Raw genomic sequence first — 21,794 nt, 5'->3', positions numbered from 1 at the left:
CAGCGCTACGGCTCGCCAAGATCGTAGTGGAGGTGGTGGCGGAAGAGGCGCCTTAAGACGATGGCGAGAACGCAGGCTTGCGCCCACCGGCTACCTTCGCCGAAGCCCTTGCTGGCCTGGGAGCCTTACAAAGCTTCTTTCGCATGAAAGACAACGAAAATGCGGACAAGGGTCTGCAATGTGCGCAAAAGGAGTTGTTCCTGTCCAAGGGTGTGACGCACCAGCAGAAAATACAGTCGAATCTCGATAATTCGAACTCGAAGGGGCCCGAAAATTTGTTCGAATTAAAAGAAGGACTTATTTTTGACGTATTTGTGCACCATAGCACTACGTACGAACGGTGCGAGTCGTGAAATATCGCGGCGCGCAAGTACATAGTGAGCGAGGGCCATGGAACTACTACTACTTCTGGTGTTTATTATGAGTCAGGAAGAGACGCTTAATTCTGCAGCCCATCAGGGAGCACGGCGCAGCATCGTAGGGGAGAGGGGGTGTAGGAGCACGGAACTGCCCACACCGGCCAACACTCGCATCCTGATAACGCCTCTTCCTCTTCACAACCACAATCTCTCTCTCGCATTCCGATAACGGCAGTGAACGAAACTTCAGGGAGCGGGCCGCTCCGGCCCGGCGACGCGCGCGCGGAGACCACGTCGAAGGTGAGGGAGGAGGGCGGCAGGGAAGCACATTTGGCCTCGGCAACCCCGTGCTTCGTGGCTCCCCTCGCCCTCCCTCTCAACTCCCTCGTAGCTCCCTCACCTTCGACTGTCTCGGTGCGCGCCCACCGGCCCAGCGCCAGCTTAGCCCGCTCCCCGAAGTTTCGTTTTCTGCCGTTAAAGTACGGTGGCTAGTTGAAGCGAGCATTGGCCGGCGTGGGTATTTTCGTTGGCTGGACTGGGCCTCCGCACTGCTTGCCTCTGCGCCGCAGCCGCTGCGTTGGCCGAGACGTTGGCGCGTGTACGCGTGTTCCGGCGCGACGCTGAAACGGCGACCTTGCCATTTCAGAGAGGAAATTTTCACCGCGGTATTTTTTCCTTTCTTTTTTTATTTCTCCGCGCAGCGTTGAGGGGTCTCTCCTAAGCTTTTGCTTTATGGCGGTGTCTGAGCATTGCCAGTCGGAGGCGCCTCCACGTGATTTGGCGTGCTGCTGAGAGCATTGTCGGTGCGCGGTTATGTTCGAAGTAACCGTTGCAAATGCTTTCGCGTTCGAATTACCGAGCGTTCTCGCCCATTGGAATACACATAGCTTTGATGGGACCACAGCGTCAGTTCAAATTAACGAGATTCGACTGTAACTATGTTTTGCAAGAAATAAATGTTTTCTGCCTTTGCACCTCAATATGGGCTTGTCAGCTTCAATTTTTACTGGATTCGGATCGTACGTTTTCCCGGATCGTACGTTTATTTTGAACATATTTTTTGAAAACGTATGAACGAGGTTCTACTGTATTAGCTAAAGCTGCAAGGTATTAGAGCTTTGTTTCAGATTCCACATTGCAGTAATGTATGGAGTGAAACATGTGCAACTCATTTTGCTGCTATTGTTTTCTACCTCTTACTTTCTTTGCATGGTACAGCTGTCTGAGCAGTGTGTACCTTTTGTCCAGTTGTGTAGGCAGGGAAAATCTTGCTGTCAAGTTCCACCACACTGCCCCTTTCTGAATTTATGATGCTACCATATGGTTAGGTACGTGCCACATGTAGGTGGTGTGCTGTACCTAATAAGTTTGCTTTGCCAAATGATAAAAAGTATGATTGTGTACATGATAGAAGCCTTCAGAACATTTGTGTGTTCTACTCTGCATGTGCCTGAAAGTCAGCAGAAGCTTCTGCAATCTTTTGGCACTAGCATAGTGCTCATTTAGCCTAAACGTAAAGGCAAGAAGTAGGTTAAAAAGAGAATTGAAAAGTAAAGGTAATGAGTAAAGTACTAGGTGCAGAGAAATATGGGTGGTGACAGACAAACTGGGACAGACTAAGAGAACATGATAAGTATAATTCCAGAAGATTGTTTTGCCATGGCAGTGCAATAATTTTGTTCATTTCTTAAAGGCCAGGGACTTAAGGGAAAACCGGATAAACTGGGAAGTGATTTTTGCAGAAGCATCTTGCTCCTTGCCCTTGTACTAGCTAACCTCATACCCAAGTTCTTTCCGGCATCTTCCATTTTCATAAGCTTATACAATTTGTTGTGCTCATTGTCCCTGTATGTGACACCAGACAATTGCCAAATTTTTTACAAAGGGCCATTTTACGCCAAACGCGCCAGCCGGAAACTTGAGCCTCTCTAAAATTTTTGGCATTTAGTAGGTCCAAGGAAATGCATTCCCAAACTGTATTGTCCAAAAAAAAAATTTTTGTTTGCCTGAGTGTCATTTGAATTCTACCCTTTAAAGCAACACATGATGTATTGGAAAAAGTTTTCAAAAAATGAATCATACTTCATAGAAAGTGGAAATTTTGTTGCATTAACTTAGAAAGATTGGTTTTACTATGCACTCTCCTTAGTAGGCACCACATTTATTTTGGCTGCCTCCTGCAGCTTGCGCAAGGGAGCTTCTCGCGACAGAGAAATTCAATCCGGATTGGGCTCAATCGTGATCTGAAGTGCGCAGTGTGATACCTGTGTTAGATTTCCATTTATTCAAATTTCTTAGATTTAGAAGACCTGGGTCTAAGACCCAGGTCTCCTCTTGATGCAACCAAGTTTCTACTTTTTCTGAATCAAGCTTAATTTTTTTGCAATTTTTACATTTATATAGACACTCCAGGCAAATTTTCGGCTTCGGCGATGCCGTGATGTTCTGCATAAAGTTCAAGTCCGATAATGTCCTGGCCGCGTGCTGTAAGGTGTAGGTGCGAGTGAAAGCTTGAGAGGGTGAGCCAAGAAGTATGGCATGATGCTGTAGTGTCTTCTAGAGCTTGCAAGGGAGGAAGGCGGGAGATGTGCGCGCTCTAAGGGGAGGGGAGGCATGCAAGGGGCAGGTTAGTGGCGCATCTCCTCTTCTACTCTAGCTGTGACCACGTATGTTCTATCTTAAAGGCAATCTGCGCTGTATTCTCATGCACCTAATTCGCGTGTGTTGAAGTGAGAGGCAGCACGAAGGGAAATTCGCTCGCCGCTGCTGCCGCTCTTCATAACGCCAGCGTTCTTACAGCGAGTGTCTACAGTCATCAAGTGAGATGTGGTTGTGTTTGCCTGTGCGCATGACAATGTGCTTGTTAATTTAATCAATAACTGAATGTTTAAAGAAGTTTATACAGCTGTTAAAACGACTAACCTACTTCGTATAGCTGTCTAATAATTTTCTGCCACAATGAAGGCTTTGCCCGTTGGGTGAAACTGGCTTTCTTATACATCATTTTCTTGCTTTAAAATGCCCCTCACCAGGCCACATAGAAAATTTTGGTTATATGCTGCAAGTTATGTGCTCTCTAGGGAGCATTCTACCGTAATAACATTTCAAATTGGTTCACTAAGAGCAGAGATAGAAATACTTTAGTGCCGTGAACCCATGGTTTCAGGAGGCCAGAGTCACCGCCAACATAGACACTCCCTCCACTTGCCCCCTTCTAGCCTTTCCCTCGGTTCTTTCCCTGGGTTCTCCCATACCAAAGCTGGAGGATCGTGGGACGCATACGTCACAGGCTCCGCCTTTTTTTTTTTTTTTTCTCTCTCTCTCTCTCTTGCTTTTTTGCCATGTGGCGCTTTTCCGCTGGCGCTCTTGCGCGAGCTGTTGCATTTGTCTCGTTTCACGCAGCGCACAATTTTGCGCTCTGTGCATGAGAACACCTAACTATTGGTATAAATCAGTGCTACTCGAATACGGAGGCAGACGCAAGTGGATCACAGAGCACGATCGCGCGCTGGAACACGGTAGAAAAAAACATAACATAGTATCGCTCTCTGCGCGCACGACTGCACGACATGGGAACAAGCAGATGAAATGGAAGTACGTCTCTCTTCCTATGGTACGAAGTAAAACAAAAACACTCAGACATTCGGTTTGTAGGTTTTATTATTTCTTTAAACATTAATTTGTGTTTTGAAGCAACAGATGAAATAAATAACTGCTGTTGCCTTGAATAATTCTCAGTCACATGCCACTGTGAGAGACGTCGCAGCAGGGCGAACCACGTAGGCGCACTTGCACGATTGACATCAACTCTCCGGCTGTGAACACGGCGCTCGCAAGAAGGGCACAGGGCGTTTGGTTTGAAATTTCAGCTCTTTTCTCAGTGCGTACCACTGTAATACTTTGCAGGCACGATCGTTAGTGCGCATTGTACGCATTGCACTTGTCAGTTCAAAATGGCCAGACCTGGTGAGGGGCCCTTTTAGGGTGCAGTTCAAATAGCACTAAGGCGTGTAAAAAAAATTTTTTTTTAATGAAAATATTTTGGGAGTGCATATTTTTGGACCTGCTAAATGCCCACAATTCTTAAAGAGGAAATCGGAGAGGTTAGTGCTTTCGGCTAGTGTGTTTGGCATGAAATGAATGATTCATTAGGGATTTTGCTGTGCATGCAAGAGTGAAAATTAAATGAAAACTGGTCATTGTAATTAGGTGGTTTTCTACAGAGATGATGGTGGAGCCTCGTCATGTTTGTGGTCTTTTCTGCAGGCTTAGGTATGACAGCTTCCGCATCCTGCTTACGAAGTACCCAGACTCCATGATCCGCCTCTGTCAGATAGTCATGATTCGTCTGCATCGTGTCACCGTCACAGCTCTTCACAACTATCTTGGCCTCACCACGCAACTAATGCGCTCGGTATGTCAGAGGGTAAAAGCCCCAAAGTGAAGCTTGCTGGCTTAATTTTTTGTTTTTCTGCAGTAAGCTAGAAATGAAATGCCATTATTTCATACAACTGCTTATATTTCTCTCTCTCTCTCTCTTTATTTTTTAATCCCTGAACACAATTTAAAATTTACTTTATTTATTTTAATTTTAATTTAATTTTACTTAATTTAATTTATTTCTAATTTAATTTGTGTTTGAGCACTACTTGACATGTCGCAGACAGTTTGCTTATACTTTGTGGTTTTTGTCTCCACCTATAGTGAAATAGTCAATACAGGGATCTTTTTTTTAATGGGAGGCTAGTGCCAGTTACAGTGAAACTTCATTGATAATGATCCTGCTTGTTCCATTTTCCTAGCTCTTACAGTCTGATGCACTGATTTTATTTAGTTTCCATTGGGTCATGTTGTTAACTCTGACCCCTGCATGTCACCGCTGAAAATTGACACTTTGCAACACAGAAGGATCGCTATCACCATGTTCAGGTCATCACTGGTCGCCAATGAGGAGTGGGCAAAGGTACAAGAGTTACCCCACACCCACACTCGAGGAAGCCGTCTGGTGTCCTTCGATACCTTACCTGTTTGTTTCAAATGCAAGGCTGTGCAGAAAGTGAAAAAGGGCTACGAGTGCTTGAAAAGAGGTTGTTATGAGATCCGTTTGATTTGCCTGCACCACTGTAAACCAGTTTATGATGGGGCACGTGAAGTTCAGAAATTGTGCAGCTGAACTTCAGCTGTGCAAGTACGATGCAACACTTGAAACAAATGCCGAGGTGCAGACACTATGCAAGCCTTAGGTTTTGTCTAGCTAAAATGCTCACTCTGTGTCGGTTTGAGAGGACCTAAACCACAGCTATAGTCTGCTTCTGAAGTGTAAACACATCCCGTGTTGCATAGACACAGCAGACATGCGTAAGCTGGGTTTTATAAGCACTTTGCCTGCGTCCTGCGTCGTCTGTTGCACTGCTGCTCACACCTCCATGTCTGCCCAGAGTCGGCACTGTCAATCAGGAGGTCGCAGAAAAATTGTGAACCAACCCTGCGCCTTTTGAAACGAACAACATGGTTCAGAGGGTACCATTGCTGCAACGCTGAAATGAATGGCAGGGTGCCACACCTCGTGAGCAAATTGAACAGACCTACAGTGTAGACTGCTTATAACGTAAGTCGCCGGAGTCACGAATATCTGCACTATAAGTGGTACCGCACTGTAACCAAAATAACGATTTTCAAGCCCTGCACGTATGCAAAACATGTAGACCAAGCATGTAGACACGCTTTGTACTATCGCGCGCACATCGCGATTACGTTTTCGCCAATGAGCTGGCGAAAACGTAATCGCGATGTAGCCGGTGCTCTTCAAGTTCGACAGCTTGGCACCGAGTCAAAACGAAACAACTGTTTGCCGCTACCGCTGTGAAAAAAACCGTGACCGCTATCGATGCAATTATGAATGGCGACATTGCGGTGACGAAGGCACGCGCCCGACAAACGTGCCGAGGCTGGACGAATGAACTACCATTCGCTGCAACAACTGCAGTCGAAACCGCGGTCGCTATCTATGCGATCATCGATGGCGACTACGCAGTTTTTAGGCACGCGGCCAATGCACGTACCGAGTAAAAACGAAACTACTGTTTGCTGCAACCGCTGCTGAGAAAACCGCGGCCGCTATCGACGCGATCGTGGATGACGACTACGCAGTTACGAAAGCCCACGGCCAACGCAATGTTATGCGTGGCGGCAAACGCAAGAATACAGGCTTTAAAGACGCAAAGAGGCTCGAAGCGTTCCGGTGTTGCTGTGATTCACGTACGATTTCAACTGATGGCTGTGGCGATGCGGACTCCGCCGCTTCGTTTCGGTTGGACGCTAGCGCCGTTCTTGCTCTTTTGCGTCGCACATTTGCAGCGCTCCTTGCTTACCAAGCCCCGAAGGTAGTCCGAATTAACTGATGTGAGGCCAAATAAGTCCGAATTAACGAGAGTTTGATTGCATTGAAGAATGCATACGCCGGCCAGGAGCACGCATCTTGTTGAGAAGCGTGCTCGCTGCCGCCCTTGTCGACGAGATTTTCCCGCGGAAGCCGCATTATAACCGGTATTTCGTCTCACGCGGGTGCGCTGTAAGCGGTATGCGTATACATGGAGTGCTATGGGAAAATTAACGGGAGTCTGAAAAGACCGTACTATATCCGGTCCTGCACTATAAGCGTTACGTTATAAGTGGTCTATACTGTATTACTGAAAATTCATCTGAAGTGCCAGATGAAAATTACAAGCTTCGTGTGGCTTGATTCATGGCAAAGACCACTGAAAAGAAGTGTTTGTTTAGTAACCAGCAGGCAGTGATAATGAGCTTTACAGAGTAGATTTTCAATTGTATGTTAACTTGCTGTTCAAGTTCAAATTAGGTTTTCTGTGAGAGCAGCTTTTTATCTCATCAGTAGTGCTGCTGCAAGCATTATTGAATGTCATGTTTTCCTGCATCATACATTCTCTTCCTGTAGTCTTCCCAAAAAATTGTATCAACGGGGTTCTACTGTACATGTAGCCTGTCCACATTCATACATTGGCATACTTGTAGCATCAGAAATTAGAGCTTTCTAGGCATTATACAGTGTAGGCACCCAGAAAGCAAGAACAACCTTTTTCAAAAGTGATAGGGTGTTGCAGGTTGCCTGCATTGTTGCATGTTTTTTGGTAGTTGGGAGGGGCTGGGTTGTGTAAAATGCTTGGATGTACACGTCATCAGTGATCATTGAGCAGGTAGTTTTCTAGAAAGCAATGAGATTCACTACGAGTCCACTAATACACTTTGTAGGTGCTGCCATTCTATCCTATCGCTTGAATGATTCCTGAATCATGCAAGTTTAAAGTGGTAAACATGAAATTAGCATAAAGGCTTCACTGATTGCTGAATAAAAGTGTTGATAGCTTCAGTTTTATACCTTTCATCCTAGCACTTCTTATTGCTTCTTTACTACTGTATATTTCTTTTGTTTGCAGAGTGCATAAATTGTACATTTTTATTGTGTATTTTTAGCATGTGCTCATTGGAGAGGTTAAGCTTGTTTTATAAACGTATTACTGTACATGGAATACCAGGTTACCAGAGACTAGGATGGCAGTAGCAATGCTGGCACTCCTGGTAGCACCAACTTGTGGTGTCGAGTTTGACCACAAAGGACACAGAGCTATTATTGTAGTAACCGACCACAATCTGCTACTAATAAGCTAGTGATTTAAAGTGACAGCAGCGAAATAATCACTAACCCACAGCAATTAAAAAAATTTTATGGTATATGATTCTAGCACACTGAGCTTGTAAAACTGATCACAAAATGTCGCTACCAGCATTGCTAGTGCTATCTAGGTGCCGGTATTCTGTAGAGGGTCATTTGTTTGTGGACAAGCTAAAACTTTCTATTCAATTGTGTATCTTTATTGATTATATAGATTGCTCCTTTGCCCTGGCATGGTAGGTGATATTGTATAGCTTTTTTCCCTCTGTCAACAGTCAAGTGGAGGCAGACGGCCGCCTGCATTCTCACCCAAATCAAGTCCATGTCGAACCCCCAGCCGTAAGCTGAGCCATGCCAAGGATTCTTCCATACCCATTGCACCACTTTCCACAGGTGTACTAGGGGAGCTGGTGGTGCCTGAGGAATATGGCCAAGGTGAGTAGTTTGCAGTTGACACTAGCCATGCACCACTTCTTGTTGTTTCATGACAAAAACTACATGATTAGCTGAGCAAGGTTATGCAGAAAATTTTTTATGCAGTGAGTAAAGCCAGGAGAAATGGGGCAAGTAAAAACATTGTTTTTGTTCATCAGCTTATTGGTCACTTCAGCTTTGCACCTATGCCTTGCTGTGGGACCACCATTTATTTAATAAAGAAAGTGAAGCTTCACTAGGACGCTTGAGGCAATTCTGCTCACGACCACTTCCTTTCTGTTTTAAATAATTTTTTCAATTGGAGGCCACTATGTGTTTTCTATTTATTTATTTATTTATTTAAACATACCTTACAGGCCCAAAGGGCATTGAGTAAGGGGGGTTTACTTAATACAATGAAAGCACAAGCAAACTAGTATGGAACAGGGTTACAATGCAAGTGAACATCAAAACGCAATGCAACAGAGTAAATTGCAAAATGCAAAACAAGTCTCCAACGCAAGTGAAGAAAAAAAAATGCAGCACAACAGAATACGTTTCCAAAATAAGCACTAAAAGAGCCTTTGAGTGCAAGTGAAGAAGAAAACAAAAAACAAACAAGAACGCAACACATAGCAAAATAAACAAAAGAACTTAAACGACGAGACCATGTTACAGCACTATTTAACAAAAAAATATGTACCTCAAGCTCTTGGCGAAATGTGTTAAGGTTATTATCAGAGGCGATATCATCGGGAAGATCATTCCACATGCGGATGGCTTGTGAAAGTGTGGATGTGTTAAAAGCGTTCGTATTGCCAAAGATGCGCGTGAAGCTGAGGTGATTATGTAGCCTGCGTGACGTGAAAAGGGGGCGTTCAAGGTGTAACGAGGCTATTTTATTGCTGTGGACGTACTTGTGAAACAGGCATAGGAGAGACGGCGAATGGCCAATGGTTTAAGGGAATGATCAAGTTTAAGTTGAGTCACACTTGAATGATTGTCATAGTTCCTTGAAATGTAACGGGCGGCTCTGTTCTGAACTGCTTCAAGCATGTTAATTTGATAATGAGCGGAAGGGGACCAAACAGATGAGGCATACTCAAGTTGTGGGCGGACGAAAGTTAGATACGATAATTTGCGAACATTTGAGGGGAAATGATGGAGGTTGCGTCGTAAATACCTTAAAGTTTTTGAGGCTTTCGCGCACACAGCAGTGATGTGCTCAAACCAGGAGAGGACTGGTGTAAGGTAAACGCCAAGATATTTATAACATGATGCCCGCGAAAGCTTGTCTCCCTGTATATGGTAGGAAAAAAGGGAAATGTCACGCTTACGTCCGAAAGACATAATTTTACATTTGTTAGTATTTAGGGTCATGAGCCAGGTGCTACACCAGATAGAGATAGTGTTGAGATCGTCTTGAAGGATCAGATGGTCGTCGGGACTGTTTATTGCTCTGTATAACATGCAGTCGTCAGCAAAGATTCTAATACTTGATGATATGTTATTTGGCAGGTCATTTATATAGATCAGGAAAAGAAGCGGGCCTAGAACGCTGCCCTGTGGAACACCCGAAAAGACGTAGGAAGAGTGAGAGGAAGTATTATTAACAATCGTGAACTGCTTGCGAAGTGAAAGGAAATTCCGAAGCCATGATAAAGTGAGAGAATCTAATCGAAGGGCAGATAATTTGGCAATGGGCGACACGATCGAAAGCTTTGGCAAAATCAAGAAAGATGGAATCGGTCTGTAGGCCAATGTTCATGTTCGAATGAAGGTCAGTGGTCAATTCCAGTAGCTGCGTTTCGCATGACATGCCCTTCCTGAATCCGTGCTGGTTTGGAAAGAAGAATTTGTTGCATGTAAGTGATATCGGACGGTAGTTTTCAGGTAAATTCTTATTTCCGGATTTAAAAATTGATAATATTTTAGCAATTTTCCAGTCGTCTGGCAGTTGTCCAGATGACAGTGACTGTCGAAAGATGTGGTATAATATTGTGCTGGATATAAAAACGGTATTTTTTAGCATTTTGGAGTTAATATCATCGATACCGGCTGATGAAGATGCCTTAAGCTGCCTAATTTGACATGCGATACCATCCACCATGATTTCAATGGGCTGTATATACTGGTAGTGGTGCTCCGGGACATATGGCACGTCGGAATGATCTTCCCGAGTGAATACAGATGAGAAAAACGTATTAAATGTAGACGAGCACTCGGAATCTGAGAGAGGAAGGTTGTTATCATCCAGTAATGATAACTGGTTTGTGCCTTGGTCAGAGGATATGAAGCACCAGAATTTCTTTGGATTATTTTGCAAAAGTGAAGGCAAATCGGTGTGGAAATATTTATTTTTGGCATTGCATATTGCAGAGCAGAAACTGGTCAAGCATTGTTTGTATTGTTCCCAAGCAGAAGATGCAGAAGTTGCCGAGGCGAAATCCGCTTCCCTGCCACCCTGCTCCCTCACATTCCACGGTCTCCGCGTGCAGCCCTTCGCCATGCCGTGCTGGCGCTGCCTGCTCCCTGAAGTTTCGTTTACTGCCATTATTGTGAAGCGAGAGTTGGCCGACATTGGCAGTTTCGTGGCCCTCGCTCGCTATGCGCGCCGTGATATTTCACGACTCGCACTCAAGATTCTGGTTTCAGCCTCACTGGCTGTTCGTTCGCACCACGTACCCTTCTCCTCCACTTTGTCTTTCTACCTCGAGCATTCCTTCGGGCGCCCGTTTGAGGGGAGCGTTCGCCATCTCTGCTGACTTCCGTACTCCCAGGCAGTCGCACTGTAACTGGTATTTCGTTTCCCGCAACTGCACTATAAGCAATACGTGTATACATGGAGTGCTATGGGAAAATAAGCGGGAGTCTGAAAAGACCGCACTATATCCGGTCCTGCACTATAAGCGGTTACGTTATAAGTGGTCAATACTGTACCATGCCTCAGATTCTGGCAATTGGAAAAAGATGAAAACACCTAACTTTTCCTTCACAGAATGGAAATTTATTTACACTTAATGTATCGTCATCACTTTCAGACAGTCTTTATCGCTGTCTATTGGCCACCACATGTCGTCCTCTGTACAGTCTGTTCTGCGTTTGATATTCTGCATTTATCAAACAGCTCTGCAATAATTGCAAATGGCATGATGGCCTACACCTAGATTAAAACTTTGCGAGTTGATCCTGTGACACACGCATTTCTCTGGAACGTGAAAAATTTGCGATGGTGGCTTGTTGCCACTAGCTTAGCATGTAAATTAACTTATCTTTGAAACAAGCTTTCATAATCAAAGACTGAAAGCAGTGCATCATCATCATGCTATGTTGGAACATGTTTTGTCGCCATCTTGTGATGGCAGTGGCAATGACACTTGCTAGGCTGACTCTCTTACAAGTTTGGGTTTCATGACGGATTGCATCGTGCAGGCAGTTTTAAGACCAGTATTTTTTGGGAAAAAAGGTGTGCATTATAACTAGGTAAATAGCATAATCGTTCATTGTGAGCATCTGTTTTTGTTAATATTTTCTAGAGCAGGCTGAAAATAGGTGTTTTTAGTAGATGATGTGATCTGTGTTTGACGCATTTGCTGTCATCTATCTAGCGTCATGAATACAGACACTGCAGCCATTGAGGTTACGATTACTGTCACCATTGGGGTCAGACGTGTTCCGGCTGATCAGACGGTCAAATTATTAGACGGAAAAAATTGAATTAGACTGAGTTCAATGAACAACTCTGGAACAAAATGGCCCCACTACTAGCTTTTGGCTAAGTGACTATACAGTGTTTGCACACAATTTGTATTAACTTTGCAGAAATAAAAAAAAATTTTACTGTAACGTGTCACTTGTGAGTGTCTCTTGGCTTGTGACTATATAATCTCTGAATTTTTAAATGACACACTGCTTTTTAGTAATAGACATGCACAGCTATGTTGGAGAAGCTGAAATTAAAAGGGCCCTGCAGTACCTATTACCTATTAGTACCTATTAAACAAGCTTTCTCTTTCAGTGCCATTTTTGCTTGAAATGGTCTGAATCCATCTTTGAACATAACAGTGTTATGTAGTTTTAAATCTTCAATGAAAATGCAGTTGCTTGCTTTCTTGGGGTTCTCTTGTTAAGACTCCATTAATCACTGTGAATGTCCTGAATTTTAAAAATTGTTTATTTACAGTCTGGTGGGTCCTTCTAGAGGTTTTACTTTTGGTTCAGGAAATCATATACAGACTCGAGCAGCCTTGTCTAGAACGCGGGAACGGCGGCTTCCGGGGCTCTCCGGAGCCAGCCATCGACGTCTAACGCTAGCTGCTGGGTCCGACGTCTAACGGTAGTTGCTGCGCACGTCTAACGGTAGGTGCTGGGCACGTTTGGGCCCAGCAACTACCGTTAGATGTCGCTGGCTGGCTCCGGAGAGCCTCGGAAGCCGCCGTTTCTGCGTTCTAGACAAGGCTGCTCACGTCTGTACTACATATACACAATCATGTGTACACAAAATCTTATTTACACAAGAATTATCGTTCTGTGAAAAATCTTTCTGTGAAGAGAAAACTCGCTGACTAATTGAAAGGTCCTATTTGCCCATGCTGCAATTCCTGATCATTAATTAATTGTTCTGGTCTATGTTTTTCAGGAAGCGCTCCTGAAACAGGGTCATTCCACCCTTCAGATGAGGCTACCGAGTCTGAAAAGTTTGTCACTGAAGATCCTGCTGGTGCAGCTACATTCAAAACGGTGGGCTCCTGCTGCCATTATGTGACTTTATTTTACTGCGACAGCAATTAGAAGCACAAAACTGGATCTGCTGTGTCTGTCCATCCGTCTTTTCTTGCCCTTATGCAGTTGTTGTCATCAAGCCATCCTGTGCATCACCCTCACTATATGGTGAAAAAACTACAACAAATCTTTGCCCAACACCACAACTAGGAATTGAACTTATGCCCTTGTGGCAGTGTGCAGTTGTGAGCTGGACGAGCTAACCACTACACTATTGCACATAGAAGAACATTTAGCTGGGCTAGTTGGTATACTTCATTTTAGTAAGCTGCTTACTGCTGCACTTTCTGCTGCCTACTGAAGGGAGGAAGTAGTGGATCAGAGCGAACTTTTTTTTTTCTTGACAGAGTGCTGAAATTTGGCACTCTCACTGGAAATCATTATAAAGAGAAAATTCTAAATTTGCAAGGGGGCTACTCTATCACTTTTTGTTTTTTAAAAAAATGTACAAATACCCTGCTCAAACGTAAAATACCCTGCTCAAACGTTAAAATGTTAATTTTCAAGGGCAAAAAGCCGCACCCGCACTCACTGGGCCAGGACATGCGTCCGGGACCCACGTTGGGTTCAACGCAAAGTGTAAGCCACTTACACTGTCCCACTTACACTGTTACACTGACAGTGTAAGCAGCTTACACTGTCCCATGTCGTTCGCATTTCTAAGAGCTACGAACGCGCTGTCTCCGCTGATTGGGACATTAGATGTGCCTCATCTCCAAATGGGGTCTGACCGCATGAACCCGCAGCTGCACAAAGAGGCGTGGGCACAAGAGCAGGCACATCGTCTTACATTCTTCTAAGAAAAAATACACCCACACGATGTCTCCATCATCACATAGTGCATGGCTCGATGGCACAGGGCTTTGCATTGGTGTCGCTAAACTACAAATACGAGATTGCATTATTGTTGACGACGTTTACTGTCTGGCACGATCTGCTGATCACCGGCTTGCAATAAGCAGCTCCTCTTTCTCACCGTATGATCAGATTTTGATTGCTTTGCTTTCCGAACACGAGTCCAGTTTCGAACTTTGTAAAACAAGTGTCGAATGAATGGTGCCTTATGATCACAGTGTTCTCAACAAACTTTTCGAAGCAGGCCTAGCAGGCAAGCACTCCGCCAGCAGCATCGGTGCACCTGTTGCCATAGTTTTTCAGCATGCTGGCGTGCTAAGCCAATAGGAGGGCCGTATGAATCGCAAACTTCATTAGGCCTGCTCTATAGTTACACTATAGTCACAACACTATACAGTAAAACCCCGGTGATACAATCACGGCTGGTATGAATTTCGGTGTGATATGAATTCGTAGCATTCCCTGGCCGAAATACATTGGTCTTAATACGAAGATTATCGGCTGTTACGAGCACGTTGCCGCGCCGCTGTGGGTCATACGAACGCATGATTAAGAGCGACGGCAGCCGAACCAGTTGAGCGACCGGCACAGACAAGCCGGCACAGCAGGATCTGGGCGGGATCCATAGTCGTCAAGCAACCAGCTACGTCACATGGCTGCGCAATCTCACATTGGTCCCCACGTCGAGCGGACCGCACCACATCACAGCCTAGCTGATGCTTTGACCAGCCAGCGAGGACGGCAGCAGCCACAACGGCCAAAACGATCCCTGCACTCGATGTGCTGAGGTGTTCAGTGGCGTGCGAAAACATTCGCGAGATCATGTGCGTGCACTTTTACGCCTTCCAGAAGGCGATCGTTGATGATTTGGGCAAGAAGAAAATATGCACGGCTAGTAGAACCCCATTGATAAGTTTTTCGAGGGACCGCTAAAAAAAAAAAAAGAAAAAAATCGCATTTTCGCCTGAACAGCAAAGCAACGATTGCGATAGCAAATTAGTAGACGGCTGTATGAAGTAAGGATAGTAGTTTTATCGGCCGTATAAACTTGTAAGCATAGGCATACGAACTAAATTAACAAGCACGGTGTCACGCGCGCACAGGTAAACACAAACCCATCTCGCTCGATGACAACGCTGGTGTAAGGAAGCACGGCAGCATCTGCTGTCTCTCGCTTCAACACGAACTAAATGTCGGAAGCACAGCGCATACTTAGCTATCTGGCACTAGGCAAACTTTGTCAACATCTCAGATCGTTTTGAAGATGAGGCCCGTGCGGGCTCGCACTTTGCACACATCACAGATCGCTTCCAAGATACGGCCATATGATGCAGCGGCCGCGCCGTATCGGCAATGTGTCGGTCGCTTGTTGCAACGTACAAGCTGGCTGCACCGCTAAATTTAGATGACTGCCACATTCAAACGCAGCGTAAGATGCAGGAAAATTACAGATTGGCGATGTGTCAAAGGGAACTTAATACAGTAGAACCCCGCTAATACGCAAGAGCCGAGAAACAGGAAAAATTGAGAAATGGTAGTAGTGTTAAACTGCACACAATATTATTTTAATTCTTGCGTGTGAAAAAAAGTCGTAGTTTCGCCCGAAAGCCGAAGCATCGATTGTGTCAGCAAATTAGTAGACAGCTATACAAAGTAAGGATAGTGGTTTTATCGTCCGTATAAACTTGCAAACATTCGCACATTAACTATATTAACAAGCATGGTGTCAGCACTCACAGGCAAACATGAACACATCACACTCTATGAGGCGGACACGCGCTGTCATACGCTGGCGTGAGGAAGTGCCGCTGCAGAAGCGAGCGAAGTGACCTTCGTGCTGTTGTCTATCGCTTCAACGTAAACTGGGCACCGAGAACACACAGCACGCACAAAGCTACGAGCCGCCGACGCACCTACGCTGCCTAGACACTGCCCCCAACGCAGATCGCTTTCAAGATACGGCCCGTGCGACCATGCGCCGCCGCACATGCCAGAGTACAACGTCGCCCACTATCCCTCCCCCCTCGCTGCCTCGCCGGTGCCTCGAGTGCATTGGAAGAAGGCGCACGCGAGATCTAGACGTGGTAGTCGGCTACCCTTGCACGCTTTCACTCACACATACAGCATACAACGCGCGGTGACGGCGTTATCGCCCTTGGACTTTATACGGAACATCTATGAGCCAAAACCAATTTTAGGACCACAATGCATCATAGACACCATCTTTATATAGCAATACGGATCTCAAGGGCCAAACTTTTGCTGGCGGAAACCGAAAATACGTCATAGGAGTGTCGTCCCCCGGCACTTTGGGCGGCCAATGCCATCGTCAAGTCGCCAAGCCAAACGACATGAAAACTCAAAACGCTTGCTCGGGCTGGTGCGGGGTGGCAGTTTGCAACGTATGATGCGAGAATGGTCCCACAGTTGTGACGCAACAGCATTGGGTTCTATGGGAGCTGTTCTGGGACCGGGCAAAAACGACGTAACAGCCGGGAAAACTGTCGCATATCTGTACACGTATACTTGTGTGATAGCGTTCCCTTGTTGCCACGCGGCCCATATCGCGATCACATCACCCTCGCCCACTATGTGTATATAATCGCTGGCTGCAAGGCTGGGTGTGCATTTTGTCCTTGTATTCCTTGGCTGTCATCCTGCCGCTTTTAAGTTGTCACCATGCAATAAAGCATGTTCAAGTACAGTCTGCCTCTTCGTTCACGGAAGCCCCGGCGACAAAAACGCAGCACCTGGGAGCATGGCAGCGGGGTTCTACTGTACATGGAAATCAATGTAGGATTTAGGTCGGGACCGCGAAAACGCGACTTAGCAGCTGGGAAAACGCAGCAGTGGGGAAGGTATCAACGGGGTTCCACTATTAGGAATGTTTTCTGGTAAAAATAAATAAATTTTGCTTGACTTTGTGTATGTTTTGATGATACGAATTTCAGGTGACACGAATATTTCACGCGACCCCGCGAGATTCGTATTACTGAGGTTCTACTGTACAGTAGACTGCCCTTAATGTGACTGTGGTTAATTTGATTTTTCAATTAATTTGATCTCAACTGAACGTCCCGCACCCATGCATTTCTTTGGGCCCAAACGTTCGTTATTTCGTTCATAAAATTACCTTTTGCCAAATATTTCGAAGTTGACTAGTCAGCATGCTTGGGCCTGATCCCTATAGTGACCCTCATAGTGACCCCTTTAGTGGCAGCATTTGTCCCGGCAGAGATTAGGGGACACTGAATGCATTGATCACACCTTGGAGGTGTGCCACCAAGATCCGACAGAAACCCGATCATCTGGCTACTCCGATTGTTCTGGTAGGAGCTAGCACGTTTGGCTGGGGCAGACTTTTTCTGACACCAATCTCGAGAGGGCTCCACATCACTGCTGACTGAGTTGGAGCACGGTAGGAACCACTCGAATGTACTATTAAAGATTCTTTGTTTTCTAGGGCACAAATTGCAGATTACGTAAAAAGCCAGAAACATTGGTCATTGCTTCATTGATTCTTGTGATGCAGTATTTTTTGGGGGAATGTTCTACAGCGAACATTGAAGAAAGACTTAGAAAATAATCGTATCACAATCAGACATCTTGATGTGGCAAAAGACAGAGCCTTGCCATACGATCTCATTTTTCTTGTTGAATAGCATAGTCTCTCAACAGCAAGAAGGATAGACATGCCAAATCACTAAGCAACGAAGAATATCTTTCAGGAAGAAATAATTCAAATATGCAGGATACATGAACGTTCTAGAGGCTCTCTTGGCTAATTTCACCATTTTGATTTGGGTTGAAATTTGCCTGATTATTGCCTTACAATGTGGTTCGTGTAAGTGCTACGGTGTTGCTTCCCTATAATAAAGAGCCGTAGTGAGCACCTTGCACTTTTCCTATGCAGCCAGACTAGGTGAGATGGGTGGGAATGAAAAGGCTCAACTTCGAACTTTCAAATAATACCAAGGTGGTGGCACTCAGCGATGGGAAAGACGAGAGACAGCTCTGTGAACTTCAATGTTCTTGCACGATTTTAAGCTGCCAAAAAGCTCTGACAAAATTATTTTTTCGGGCACTTAGAGTGCGTTTTCAGCTAAATCATTTTGATACTGGCATTACAGATGCCGAAACAAGTAGTTTCCCAAAAAGTTTTGTTAGCGATTTTTGCGATCCTAGCCCCAGGTACTGCCCTTAACAAAAAAGACCAACGGACAAATGGACGAGCACAACAAACCTACTTTTGTGTTTATAACTAGAGCTTTACATTATCTGGAACAGCTGTGTTAGTATGTTTATTTTTTGTGGGAGAAGGGTAGGGGGTTACAAGTTGACCTTAGGAAGGCTGTTGCAGTTATTGTACTGTTTATGTAAGTCAACGACTGATTTTACGGATGACCGATTTTTCGGACATGCCCGATAATTTGGGCGCCTTCGCGGCACCGCCATGTACCCCATAGAGGCAATGTATAAGAAGATCCGAAATTTCGGATGCGAAAACCCTTCGCCGTTTGATTTTCTGGACTTTTTCCCAGTTCTGAAACGGCATTATCGAAGCCACCATCACTGCCATTTTTATTATCTCGCCTCCTCGAACAGGCGCTCTCGCACGCAGATCCGCTGGCAGCCATAGCCACCACCGCGGCAACGCTAGGCCTACCTGCTTGGACGTTCGCTACCAAGCTTCTTGCTGTTCGGTGCCATGTTCTGTGAAAGAATTGCCTCTGTCGGCAATGGTGCAGGCTCCACCTTTGTAACCCTCGCCAGTGGCTTGGAAGCTCGGAAAGCACCGTGCATTGCATAATGCCAGTTCCCAAAAGTCAGCTTCACCTCGATACAGCATTGTTATGCGGCGAATATGCAAAGTATTGCGGTGAAGCATACCAAGAGTAGGAAGGGGCTATTGTCACGGGACATAGTATGTATTCCTTAATTATACACGTATGCACCCGCTGTCTCCCTTCACATTACAAGCACCATTACGCATAATAAGTGTACTGGCAGGCCTTCAGAGCTATTTAGGTCGTGCCTGGCGATTTGAGCCCTTGGGGGCAGTAAAAGGTGCATTAATTTTTTTGGACTGCCCAATTTTTTAGACGTTTTCACGGCCCCTAGGGAGCCCGAAAAACCGTATGTAGACTGTAGATGTTTTCACGGAGAGTGCCATGGATGTCACATGACCATCATGGAAAAGTGGCGCAATCTAGGCTGGGCTCAGCCGTCATGCTGGTGGCTTGGCTGTGCAAGAAAAGCCATTCGCCACACTGCACAGTTGCTTCTTTTGCACATTTTTCATTATTTGTGCTCGTGTCATTACTTGTGTGGTGGTTGTGTTGTCCTAAGTATTTTGAGAATTCTTTCGCTTAATAGGGGATCTGCCCTACAATAGAAATTTCCACAAGCAAGTTAGGTATGTGTAGTTCCGTAGTATTCAGTGGTGGTCCAATTGCACCATTTGCACCATTTTGCTACAATTCTACTTGTCTGCGCCCACCGAAGTGCAACTTGCGCCAAGTGCGCCAAAGCGCCACCTTTGCCTTTGGCACTATGCAGACATCATAGTAGCGTGGCCGATCCCTCCATTTGTGGACAGACTCGCGGCTAAGCATGCCGAGCATCGGCGATGCGAACTTCGCGACTAAGCTTCGTGCACGGAATCCTCATTTGGGCACGCAGGGAAGCCTTTCAGCACTCGATGTTTCTGAATTCGCGACTCAGCACATCAAGCGTCTCCTCGAGCCTGCGGCTGTAGGCATTTCGTGCATCGGCACTTGGGACTACGCGACTAAGCCCGTCGAGCATCGACTCCTCGGCCCGCATCTAGGTATTTCGCACATCAGCACTTGGGACTGCGCGACTAAGCACATTGAGCGTTGGCTCCTCAGGCCCGCGGCTAGGCAGTTCGCGCATCGGCACTTGGGACTGTGCGACTAAGCACATCGAGCGTCGACTCCTCGGGCCCGCGGCTAGGCATTGTTGTTGCACAAAATTGTTTTTCTGCTTTTCTAGTTGCTTTTGTATTATGTGTGATTGCATAAAGCTATTCTCAGTAGTCTGCAAGTGCTATTTACATAGGCAAATAAAGTCTGTTTGCAATGTTTTCTGCTCTGGGCAGGTGAGCTAAATGGCTGCGTCAGTCTGTCTTGCTTGTGTCCATTTTCTCTTAAAGAATACTTAACAATTGTGTAGTAGTAATAAGCTGTACCAAATGTCACCCACTTGCTCTTCGTCTGCTCCAACTGCTCCAGAACGCAAAATTTTGTGCCACAGAACTGCTACAAAATGCTAATTTGGCTGCTCCTAAATAGCTACAAAACATCTTTTTTCCTGCTCCAAAAATTGCTCCAATTCTTATACTGGCTGGACCACCACCGAGTATTAAACAAATGCACAAAACACTGAAAAGTTACATTGCATGTTGCGTGAGATAAGAAAATACAGTCGAGTGCTTCTACAACGAACTCCGCTACACTGAAATGACCTGTATAGCTAATGAATAATTATTTTCCCGTTCTATTGTGAGCTGTGCTGTGTGCGACCTTTACAACAAAGTTACAACACTTTGCTATAAAGGCATTCGACTGTACCTTTTTTTCCATAGGCATGCCTTCAATTCTTTATATATATTTATTTCAGGCGTGGGCTGTCTATGCTGCGAGAAATAAACATTCCAGACCAGTGTGAGGTTGCAATGTGATTATTTGCTTTGTAATAACTTTTTGCAAGGATGCACTAAGGATTACATGCTTGGTGTCAATGCTTTTGTGGGTTAATTCGTGGTCCTAGAGCAAGAGCATTTTCATAGCTTATGCATGTTGACTGCGCGTTCACAATGAACCTCCTTCCCTATCCCTCTCACCATGCAAAATAAAATGGAAAACATGAAAAGCTAATTAAAATTTGACTCATTAATTCGTGCTGCTTATTCATGCGTCAAAGCAATTTTGCAGTATGCAAAGCGGCTGCATGCATAGATTATGGGGTGCAAGTCCTCGTATGCATTACACACTGGGTACATATTCCGAACAAATAACTATTTTTTCAGCATACAGAAGGAAACGCTACATATCTGTGCATCCTCGTTCATGCACACTGCAAAAAAGTGGCGTATCACTAACTAGCCCAAATGTATACTTTTATGAATCAATTATTAAGTGCTGTGAAATTGTTTCCTTTTCTTAAGCAAGGTATGCACTTACATGCTGTTTTCTTGTGAATGTCTCTAGGCACTTCCATAACTGCAGCTTGAATAAAAAGCCTAACCATCTGCAGATTATCTGTGTGAAATTGAACAGTATGTGTAAAGCTCCCAGGTGACCAGCCGCAGTGTGTGCAATGGAAATTTCAGAAGTAGGCTTTAAGAGATGAGACGATGTGACAGAAAATGGGTATGCTTGTTTATGACGGTGTAGGACATCGCTACTACGCTATCAGGTTGATCTTTCACATTCACTCGTATTACTAAGCAAAGTGGTATCATCACAGCAGTCATCGGCTGCTTTCACTCTGTATCTGACCTAATGGCACTTAAGTAAATCGCCACGGCCACTCTACGGGTATTTGTAGAAAGTTTCTATCCTAATCTGCTAAAAGTGAGGAAATTTTCAGATTGTTAAGAGCATCGCCAGGCATCACTGCATGTGAAAGCTCAATGCTCTAGCGTCTCATAGCCCAGTCAGGGGCCGTAT

The 21,794-nt window shown here is 45.1% G+C and overlaps 1 protein-coding gene across 5 annotated transcripts in view; it reads left to right on the top strand.

Annotated features, from left to right (window-relative positions):
• The window catches only part of LOC119436591 (neuropathy target esterase sws-like), a 198,537-nt gene that overhangs the window by 22,751 nt on the left and 153,992 nt on the right, over positions 1 to 21,794 (top strand). For 4 of the 5 annotated variants that reach the window (XM_049658827.1, XM_049658826.1, XM_049658824.1 and 1 more), the window contains exons 9-11: positions 4,626 to 4,773; positions 8,325 to 8,484; positions 13,103 to 13,203. In XM_049658827.1, the coding sequence (XP_049514784.1) occupies positions 4,626 to 4,773; positions 8,325 to 8,484; positions 13,103 to 13,203 (409 nt within the window). The remainder of the gene's footprint in view (positions 1 to 4,625; positions 4,774 to 8,324; positions 8,485 to 13,102; positions 13,204 to 21,794) is intronic. The other variant, XM_049658821.1, reaches the window with a different exon arrangement.

This window comes from Dermacentor silvarum, chromosome 1, assembly GCF_013339745.2.
Source record: "Dermacentor silvarum isolate Dsil-2018 chromosome 1, BIME_Dsil_1.4, whole genome shotgun sequence".
Taxonomy (NCBI): Eukaryota; Metazoa; Arthropoda; class Arachnida; order Ixodida; family Ixodidae; genus Dermacentor; species Dermacentor silvarum.
Note: the sequence above shows the minus strand (reverse complement) of the source record. Positions and strands in the feature narration are given on the sequence as shown.